Consider the following 10980-nt stretch of genomic DNA (forward strand, 5'->3'; position numbering starts at 1 on the left):
AAACAGAGAAAACCAGGACCCCCGATTCACCACTTTAGAAAATGTGTGATTGAGTGACTAGTTTTTGCTTGAAGTCAGTCGAGGCTATTCACGTGCCCGGAGCCGCCGACGTGTTTGCAGAATCGGGGCCTGCACCCACCCGCTCCTCGTTCGGGCTGTAACAGGTTTGTGCGATTCCGCGGAGCCTTGTCCCAGCAACGGACACTGACATTGGCCTCCACAGCTACCATGCCATTTCAGATGAGTTTGAGGCTGGTGCAGATAGAAATGAATGATTTAAAGGAGCGAAAGCAGCGTTGACAGTCGAGCTGACAGTCACGTAATCAGGACAGGCAATGCAGCGCAGTACTCACACCACCTCGATTGTCGACACGGGGTCCGTGGCGGGAGATGAGGACGAGGCGCCGCGCGGGGCCGGAGCGCAGGAGAACACGTGCGCGGCGCCGCGCGTCCCTCGTTGCCATGGTTCCCGCCGCTTCCGGCGCGTTGGCGGCGGGGGCGGGGCTGGGCCCGGCCGGGGTGGCTTCCCGCATAGCGCATGCGCCTGGCCCCGCGGCGCTGTCCCGGCTCCGGCCCGAGTGCTCCAGCGGCTGCAGCTCGTCCGGTGCCGCCATGTCGGGCCCGCGCGCCCCCCGTCCCACGCTGGGGCCGCCCCGCGACTTCGGCGGCATTATCCAGACCTGCAGCGCCAACGTGCAGCGCATCGCGCAATGCAGTGAGTGCCCCCCGCCCCTCCTCCGGGTTTCCTGGCCTCAGGGTCCAGCCCCTCCCCTCAGGCCCAGGCCGCCCAACGCAGGTGGGGCCAAGGAGGAGCCGGCCCCGGGTCAAATCAGGCAGTTGTGCAGGGGGGGCACGGTCCTCCTCCGGTGTTCGTCGTCAGGGTGGTTGCCTGGTTTTGCAGCGTGTCCGTGTCCCGAGCGCTGTTGTTCCCATTCATTAGCTCGTCTGATATTAGGAAGTGCTCCACTGTCATCCTCATGCCACCGGCGCCTTTCGTGGATGCCTCTGTTGACTTCCCCCTTTGTGCACAGAGGGGGATCCTGGCGCACACGGACCCAGCCCAGCCTCTTATTGAGGTTCCCCCCGCCTTTTTATCTACACTCTCCCTGTCCGTGGCCCCACCCAGTCCCTGGACCTCCTGGTCAACCACCTTCTGCCCAGGCTGGCCATGTGCTTGACCAGGAAGGAGGCTGTGGCCGGGAGGGCCCTTTTTCTTTCCCTCATCTGCTCCCCAGAGTACCCCTGGGCAATGTCTGCTTGCTCCTTGAGAGTGTGCTCTGCTCGGTGTCCCCACTTGGCACGCTTAATTTGAACCTCTCACCTGAAATCCTGTCCCTGTTTTTTTCATTCTTTGTCCCACAAATTCTGTTGTCACTTTTCCTGTGGCCTCCCTACCTCAGGGAGGCCAATGAGTGACCTGGTGGGCTAGGCCCACACTTTCTTTTAGAGTTAAACAAGTAGCTCTGATGTTAGAGGGGCCACTGTTTCTGCTTGGGCCAGGTCCGCAGCTCCTGGTATGCAACAAATAGGCCTGTCTGTGAAGTGGCAGGAAATTGCCAGTGCCCCACTGTGGCCACTTAGGGTGTTCTTGGGGGTTTTGTGTGTAGTTGTTTATGCAGTTTTTAAGCACAGTTTACACAGACACTTTTGTAGGATGGTTAAATAAGGGCAATCATACCTTGATCGGGAGAGTTGACCAGACCTCCTGAGAGTTCTTCTAGCCCTGCTTCTATGATTCTTTTTTCCCCTTGTTTTCATGTTATCGTCTTTGCATTTCCTGACCTTTTTGACTTGGAGCCGCCTTTCTTTTATGTCATGCCTTCCATCTCTACTTGCATTTCAGCTTTGAGTGTACTTGCCCTATGTGGCTTTCAGAGCTATCCCAGTGCATAAAGCAATGCAGCTAGACTTCATATTGTTTTGAGACCAGTGACATTTCTAACCTGTGTTATCTGTCCCACTTGGCTTGTAAGCTTTGTGGGTGCTCTTTTTAAACAGCTCTTTGATCTCTCCTGTAGCAAATAGCAGCTGCCTTCTTTGACTGTAGAAACAGGAAGTCCATTATGGAAGAAAATGCTTAATGGTGAACCTGACTTGTAACGTCACAAGCAGAAATCCCAGTTTCTCTCTCTGTGGAATGGGAAAGGGGAGCAGCTGCCTGAATTGGTAGCTAATAGATGGGATGCCAGATGTTGAACACAAGATCATGGTGATCCTGTGGGGCATAACGTACATTATAACACAAAGACTCTCATTCTCAAGCTCCTATGGTTGCTCATTTATGAAGTAAAGTGTAAAAGAAAATGCATCTATTCATGAGCTCACCAAATCTCTAAAATGCTTAGGGGCATCTGGCATTTATTGGATTCTAGCAGGGTAGAATCCAGAGATGTAGGTTTTTCAGAAAATTTTGAATTGGAAAATTTTTCAATGCCCTAAGTAGAGCATGATCTGATTTTAGCATATTTATTTGATTTGTTTTAGTAAACAAAACTAAAAAAGTACCCCCATGTTAATTTCCCATGTTAATTTTATGTCCCAATAGCCACAAGTATTTGAACTGAAATATTTGATTAGGAAAAAAAATTAAATACAGCATACTTAATGTGGTTTAAATGTTATATTCAAACAAATTCAAAGCTTTATGTGGAAAGAAATTATTTTTATTGGAATACTTGTAAACATGTAAAGACAATACACAATAGCATGGACTTCCCTTACATTGTTTGTTTAAATTTAGAAAAAAATGAAAGCTCTGAAAACTGTTGACGCACTAATTTTAGCACACCCAAAGAACTGTGCATGCATGATGTGCCGTAGTTGTCCACTCATCTACTTCAACAGTTTAATTTTCTTCCACTGAGGTAATTGTGACTCATCCAGTTTCAATCTCACTATCTGTAGACTCACTTGCACTACTTACTTATTGAGGCAAATCTGTTTCAAAACTACTTGAACTACATTCTCTTTTGCTAAATGGTGGTTTCATCAATGAGTCTATGGGCAAGGATGACTTATCACACTACATCTTCTTCACTAATTGTGCTTCTGACTGATTCTCCAGAAGCAAGCGATTTTGAGAAATAGAAACAAGCTTAGCAGTGCATTTGTTTGTTAGTGTATTCCTTTTTTTTGTCTTGATTGAGCTGAAAGCCTTCCAGTTCCGTTCACAAGAAGCTGGTGTTGGTGGAATGCTTAGGATCCTTAGAGCAATCCTGGACAACAGTCGGGTGTTACAGTATCCCTTCCACCATGTGAGAGGAGATGTATTCTGTGCTGCCTGCCAAGTGATGTCTTTGCTCCAAAGTTTTTCTTTTGCATGGTACTTAGCCATGATGACAAACATTGTCATTTCATCGATATTGGGGACATTCTTTGCTACTTCCATAATTGTATTGAGAGCAGTAGATAATTCATTTTTTGATAAATGCTGTCCTCTGTGTTGAGGATCCAAAAGGTTTGCTGCCAGATGAACTGGATGAGAGCAAAACTCAGATCTCTTAGTAAACATTTGTTTTACTACTACTCCTGTTTTGGATAGAGGTGAAGAAGGCAAAAGCTCAATTAGATTTTCACTCGGTTGTCTGAATATCTCTGAAATATTTGAAAGACTTGGTGCATCTCCTTCACATTTCTTGATAGCCACTGAGACTGGTAGTAGCAAACTGAACGCTCCTTGAACTCGAAACCAAAACACATTGTTGTCGAGTATCTGCTTCCAAATTTTCACGGGATTCATCTAGGATACTGTCATCTATTGAAGCATGCTGCAAACAGTTCTTTGTGCACAGCAAACTATGTAAACACTTTGTAGCCGAACACCGTCTAGTTTCTCCTGGCAATAAAAGTGCACTTTCCTTCCCCTGCTTCTCTTTCTGTAATTTCTTCAGAGTCTGATTAGCAACATGATGATTATTGAATACCTTCACAATTGCTTTGCAGTTTGTCAATATTGTCTTCATTGTATCTACACTTAATGTGTCCTTTGCCAAAAGATTGAACAAGACAGCCAAGTACTATTAAATGAGGATGCTTTGCCTTTAATATTTGCCATGCAGCTTTCATATTATTCATATTATCAGTTACACAGGCTTGTACCCTGGAGGGACCTGCACTTCCAATCTCTTCACTCAGTAATTTAGTTATGTATTCACCTGTATGACTAGAAGATTTGGTAGCAATTGCTTTCAGGAGTATTGGTTCAGGTGTTGCTAACATAATGTTCAATAAAGGATTTCCTTGTATATCAGTCCATCCATGTGACACAAGAGTCAGTGATACTGCTTGACCAATTCTCTGAATAACCATTGTTTGAACTCTGTCATACTCACTATCTAAGAGAGAATGTGTTAACCGATAACATGACAATATCTTATATGATGGGTGAATTAATTTGTAATGTTCCTTCCAGTATTGATTTTCAGTTATGGGAAGAGGTGTACCACTTGCAAATATAGCTTGACCTAATGTCTCATCTGTTTTTCCTTTATCTTTTTTTTTACACTTTCTCCACAAAGCTTAATTAAAAAGCTTGACTGTCTTAAACAGTTACTTATGGTGGATCTCATATCTGGTGACAATCTTGAAAGCAAGGATCCTGCTTCATTTCCCCCCAGTCCTGGCAGCTAAACATTTTCACTTTTTCCAATTTTTGCAAATCTGCTATTTAATTTGAGCTACCAAGTTCCTGCAACAAAAAGGGGGAAAGATTTTTATTTTGGCCTATTTTAGTCTGGCCTCATCTATCAGAAGAAGGAGAAGCAGCAGGGAGCTTGCTTCCCCCTTCCTTGCCAGAAAAAACACTCTGCTGCTCACCTTGCTGCCCAGTTGCCCTGGGACTGCAAAGCCAAAGGGAAGCATAGTCTGGCTTCTGCCATAGGCCATAGGACTAAGCTCGCTCTGGTGGGTTGAAATAGGAACTATTTATCTATTATGTAATTAAGAAAAAAATTATTAAGCCTAAGCCACTTTGGGTGCTTAGTGCAAGCAGAAAAGCAGGATACAAATATTTTAAATAAATAATAGTCCAGAGTTGCATTAGCAACTTTTAAAATTATAATATTTTAAGATAGGTGGTAGTCTATACTATGTGTTGTTTAACATTAGTAATTTGTTTACTTACATAGGATTCCTGAAGCAGACTTTTCTCAGATGTTGTTCCACCTCTTTGTTGTATTAGCTTTCTGTATATGGGTTGTACTCTTTCAGGACAGTTTCTACATGTCAGTAAATGTTTCTTCATTCTTGTAAATATTGTGGGCAGGAGCATGCTAATAATACAACATCTACCAACTTTCTTCCTTCCTTCAGTGGCTTGGACTTTACTATAATGATGCCACACACTAGTTTTTTTTCTGATTGGGCATTATTGTGACTATTTCAAACCAAAAGCACTAAAAAACTAGCAGATCTTATGCAAGCACTTCCAACTTCCCCAACTCAAGAAAAGAAATGAGATGCTGCTCTGTTTGCTGAACTGAAAGTGAAACAAAAATTAATCACAGTTTTAGTTTTGGTTTTGTTTCATTTGCAGTTTGAGATGAAATAAAAATTTTGGCTTTTGTTTTGATTTGACCTGCACAGCCCATTAAATGATTTCATAACTTGATTTTTGGGTTGGATTATTATGTGAGTCTATTTACCCTCATGTTTACAAAGCAATAAAACAAATTTGTACTCTTGGGCACACTTCCTAGGGATAATCACTTGAAAAACATTAATTACAACTTTGAAACTGGTAAGCTTGCCTAATATTGTATTGGCATCCATTCATTGTTACTAATGAATTTTATGAAACAATCAATTTTTAGAAAAATTAAGCACTGGAAAATTTTCTGCCCCACATCTTGGGTAAGATAACATGGGAAAAAAGCTTGAACTTTTAAACTTGTACTGAATATTCAGGTACTTTTGTGAGAGCCAGTGTTAGATTAAATTGGACACTTCTGTCATTAGTTTCTTTTGTAAAGAAGTCATGCAATGCATATGGCTTGGTTATAGGTTCACAACCAAGAACTTTCAGTTGAATCTTACTCTCATAGATGCACTTTCAAAACACTTACGGTAACAGAAGCTACCTACTGCCAGGCTGAGGAAAGTGTATGCAGGATTCTTGATTGCGGCTATTGAGATCTTCCCCCACCATCCCTCCCCCTAGGCTGGCTTATTTCTCCTGACAGTATCAGAACTCCAGATAAATCTCCCATGGGGGGGTGACTGCCCCGGCCTTCCGCTTCGGGAGGCCCCATGAAGTAGAGCAGAGCAGCGGTGGCATGGAGCTGGGCAGAGCAGCAGCTCTGTCCAGCCACTCCCTAGGCTCCACCCCCCCCCCGTTGATGCTGGCAGCGATAGCTTCTTCGGGTCTGGGGCCTGGAACTGAGCAGAGGCAGGGCCTGGCATGGGCTGATTTGCCCCACACCCTGCTCAGGTCAGCTCTGCTCCTGTGTCATTTGCTAGAATTACATTGGATTGTGTCCTTAGTCAATACCAAAGCATGTCAGGCTACCATATTTTCTTACATACAACACATACCTTTTTCCCCAAAAATTAACCCCCTGAAATTGGGGTCTGTACATTAAGCAGGGAAGCTGATTTTGATGGGAATAGAAGCACCCTGCTTTGATTCCTGTCTACAGTGCAGCAGCTGTAGCTGAGAGAGTTAGTTGGCTCAATGCCTCATTGTTCTTCATTAACAATAGCCTCTTCCTTTTTAACTGTCTTGGTGTTCCACAAATCAAGCTAACCATTCTCTGGGTAATTTTGCTGTCTGTTTGCAACTCTTCTCTTATATCAGCTTTATTTAGGTAGGAAAAGGAAGGTGATTTAGCTGAAGATTAGGGTCTGTCCCTGCTTTATGCAGAAACATCTCCACCCCCACCCCATTCTGCCTTTCAGATATTATACTGGGGCATGTTGTATGTGAGAAAATATGGTACTTGGTACAAGTGAAAAGTCAAAAGGTTACCACTGTCGTTTTCATCTTGCACGAATCTGATAATGGTGACTAGGGCTGTGTGAGGCTTCAGATAGAACTTTGGATCTGGAGAAGCTTTGGATGCTTTGGGGTCCGAAGCAGCACATCCGGGTTGAAGTGCTGGCCTCGTTAGGTTTCCCGAAGCGGTTCGGAGCTCCCGAACAGCTTCAGAGCTGCCTCAGAGATCCGGCCATAGGGTATAATGGGGAAACAATAAAATATCTATAACTATGTTATTTTTTTGGCCGATTTTTGGATAAATTTTTCAGGGCTGGTAGACTGCAGAGAGGATGAAACCTGCCAAGTTTCAAGAAGATTAGTGCAGGGGTTTGGGGGAACTGCCCCTCAAGCTGTGGACAAGCAAAATTCGTGCCTGGGTGCTTGTGGGACTGTCTTGGGGCGGGGAGGGGAGACAGTTCTGCAGGCCTGGTTGCTAAGCTGCTGTGTTACCAGTTACCCATCAGTCAATCATGATTCACTCAGGGTCCAGCTCAATACACAGGATCTAGCAACTATGTAATGACTTAACGAGCATCTATTAGCACCTACAAAACCAGGCTAAGGAGAGGAAAGAATCAATACACACAATCAACTGCCCCAAGAGAGACACAGTCTTGGCATGAGTTTTGCCTGTCAGCAGCTAGGGGTGCTGGGCCCCAGGTGCTGGGCCCCTGCACCGATCTCCTTGACAGCTGGCAGGCGCCGTGGCCTCAGCAGGGGCCACCATCCCTGCAGCTGTCATCCTGCTGCGCCATAACACACATAGTATCACCCATGGCATGAGTTTTGCTTGTCTGCAGCTTGAGGTGCAGTTCCCTGCAAACCCCTGCACCCATCTCCTTGAAACTTGGCAGGCTTGGTGTCCTCAGTAAGAGCTACCAGCCCAGCAGTTTTGAACCCCTGTGTTATAATACATAGACGTGACATGAGTTTGGCTTTCAAGAATCTGGGATACAGTTCCTCTAAAACCCCTGCACCGATCTTCTTAAAACTTGGCATGTTTCATGCTCTCAGCAGAGGATACCATCCCTGCATGTTTCATCTAAATCAGACAAAAAACAACAAAGTTATAGATATTTCATTGATTCCCCATTATACCCTGTGGCTGGATCTCCACAGTGGCTCCAAAGCTTCGGCGCCACTTCAGCCGGTTCAACGTGAAAACCTGGCCCAGAGCTCTGGATCGGATTGCGGCCAGATCTGAAGCCGGATTAGATCGCTGCCAACTCGTACAGGTCTAATAGTTGCTATATCTGGAATTTTTTTGAAGGTTGACTTGAACTTGGCAAGAACTTAAACTTATTAGTAGATTTTCTTAGCCCTCTTATCAACATTTTACGCAGTAGAATGTAAATAAATGGTACTGACATTTCTCAACCACTTGCTTTCTCCGTCCTGAATCATCACAAGCTACTCATTAACATTCAGAAGTAAATAACTTATTGGAATACAGTAAAATTGCATGCGCCTTGCAGAAGAGTCATATAAATGACCTTTCAAAAGGTTTTACGTGGAAGCTAGAAATATCCTCAAGTATCCTTAAGTAAATAGGCAAAGCTTTGTGAACAAGGTCTACCAGATGTGGCAGTTCACCTTGCAACTTGGCCCTTCTTTTTTTACTTGTTTTGTCAGATTAATCCATTCATGTAGTTGTGACGATGTAGGTTTAGCTGAAACCTGGGCTCTATCTGCCTATGACAACACCCTGGTTCTCTGGCTTTCTGCTAAGTAATTTATTCTGAACTTCTGCAACAGACCTTGTTTTTGTGGAATTTCCTTGCGTCAGCCTCTGACTTCCCTCTTTTATGAACTCAGGTTCTCTTTCTTGTAGAGGTCATTGACCAGTGGTACTCTTTAGTTGACAAAGGATCTTTATGCTACTCATCAAAATAAGAACAGGAACTTGCTCAACTTTTGTCATCAACCAAAAAAAACCCTGGAGAATCCTTAGTTCAATAGTTCAATTATTAGTGTATAAATATAAAACAAAATAGAGCAGCTTCCACGGGGGTCCAAGAGGGAGAAGCATCGAAGCCCTAAACCTTTCTGATCTCCTATTGTGCTTCCTTTGTTCCATTTCTTACAGGAATCCTGGTTTTCTGTGTTTAAAATTGCAAATTCTCTGATTAAAAAAACACAAATTCTATGATTTTAAAAACCAAAATCCATGATTAAACTAAAATACCACTATATGTATATGTATCAGTTGAACACAGTGTGTTATTGATATAGTTACAATATTAAAACAATTTGGAAGCCCACCAGTGCTTTGCTCACTATAACAAAATAAATTCTAAGTACCTATAAATTGTAGTATTAGATTTGGGGTTTTTATCATGACAAATCAGAGCTCCCCCTGCCTCCTTTGCCCACCAGGACATGGGTTCTCGCCCCTCACTCCACACCCACAGCTCCCCCCAGCCCTGCTGCCAGGACTGAGGCCAGAGACCTGGATCCATAGCCCCCTGCCCCCACAGCAGCATGTGAGTCCTGTGGGAGGCAGCAGCTCCTGCAGCAGATCAAAACATGTAGCCATGCTCCCCTTCCCCATAAGTGGCACACCCTGAGTGGAACCCATGGTAAGGGGCAGATGTGGGGTGCCTGCTGTGGGCTTGGGCTCCCTGCCCTGCTGCCCTCTCCCCAGGACTTCTGCAGCCCACTGAACAGGGCCTGCTACGGCAGGGCAGAGGGGAATTGGTGGGAAAGTTCACTGTTGCCACTGGGAGCTCCATGCCACCATGGTGAGGCAGCCCCTGCTTTCCGAACAGCAGTGAAGGGCACAGCTCCACGCCACCACCCCCGCTGCTGCCATGCAGACAGCTTGCCTCGCCAGGGCAGTGCGGGATTTGCAGCAGCAAGGAGCTTCCCTGCCTGGCCCCACCGTGTCCTGCTGCGCCAGGTCCTGCCCGCTGGGTTGCAGAAGCCATGGCAGGAAGGCAGCTGGGCAGAGAGCCCGAGCCCCCAGTGGGCAGCCTGCCCGAGCCTCTGCCCCGTGCACAGATCTGGGGGCATATGCCCCCTGCTACCTCTGGGAGCATGCAAGTGGGAAGCCAGCCCCATTTCCCCTGCCCCCAGATGAGCTGCTCTGTCCCACTTTCCACCGGGGCCCTGTGGCTGCACATTCAGGCCCTGGGCTCCAAGCCCTACATACCACCCTAGCTGGGCAGCAGCCCCAGTCCTGCCCATCTCCCTCCCTATGGGGCCTCAATCTCCCGATCCCCCTTGCCAGGCTTACCTGCTGAAGCTACTATCCAGGCTGCTTGGTGGCCATGTGTATATGTGAGTAAGCACATGGTACCCCATACCTGACCGCCCTCTTCCTGCTCCCCCTAGCCCCTTGCAGGCTGGAACTGTCAGCCTGCAGAGTGCTCTTTGCAAAAGTGGAAAATCTGCGTGTTTCTCCATTAAAATGAAAAATCTGCATTTTTCATCTTTAAAAGGGAGAATATACATTTTTTTCCATTTTTTCTGCAGGAAACACAAAACCCAGATACCTGCTTATGAAATAGCAAGTTGCCGGGGCATCTTTATAAGTAACACCATGAGAACTAGCATATCATGCAAATGATAACAAACCTATGATTTAAGCAAACCATTACTTGAAAGAATATTGCTATGTGTAGGCATCCAGATCAGGCCCTGATGTGCCATGAATTGCCTGAATTTGGAAACGGTGTCTGCATGAAAATGTTTGCAATCTGAAGTTGAGTACAATTTTGAAAGTTTGAGCTATAAGAGTGGAGCTATTCAAAGGGCCTTTTGCTTCATGCTGCATCAAGAAGGATGTGAAGAGATTTATTTTTTCCTCCTTAATTTCATAGATTTTATAGATTTCATAGACATTAGGGCTGGAAGGGACCTCGGGAGATCATCGAGTCCAGCCCCCTGGCCAAAGGGCAGGAAGTCAGCTGGGCTCATAGGATCCCAGCAAGATAAGCATCCAATTTACTCTTGAAGGTGCTCAATGTAGGTGCTTGAACCACCTCCGCTGGCAGACTGTTCCAGAC

General features: G+C 45.5%; 1 protein-coding gene across 1 annotated transcript in view; it reads left to right on the forward strand.

The window, feature by feature from the left end:
- The first annotated feature begins 557 nt into the window (after positions 1 to 557).
- Positions 558 to 10980, forward strand: part of STX12 (syntaxin 12) — a 27206-nt gene continuing 16783 nt past the window's right edge. The window contains exon 1 of the mRNA XM_019548044.1: positions 558 to 715. Coding sequence (XP_019403589.1) covers positions 613 to 715 — 103 coding nt within the window. The 5' untranslated portion in view covers positions 558 to 612. The remainder of the gene's footprint in view (positions 716 to 10980) is intronic.

The sequence above is a fragment of the Crocodylus porosus genome, unplaced genomic scaffold (genome assembly GCF_001723895.1).
Source record: "Crocodylus porosus isolate Cpor-Errol unplaced genomic scaffold, CroPor_comp1, whole genome shotgun sequence".
NCBI lineage: Eukaryota > Metazoa > Chordata > Crocodylia > Crocodylidae > Crocodylus > Crocodylus porosus.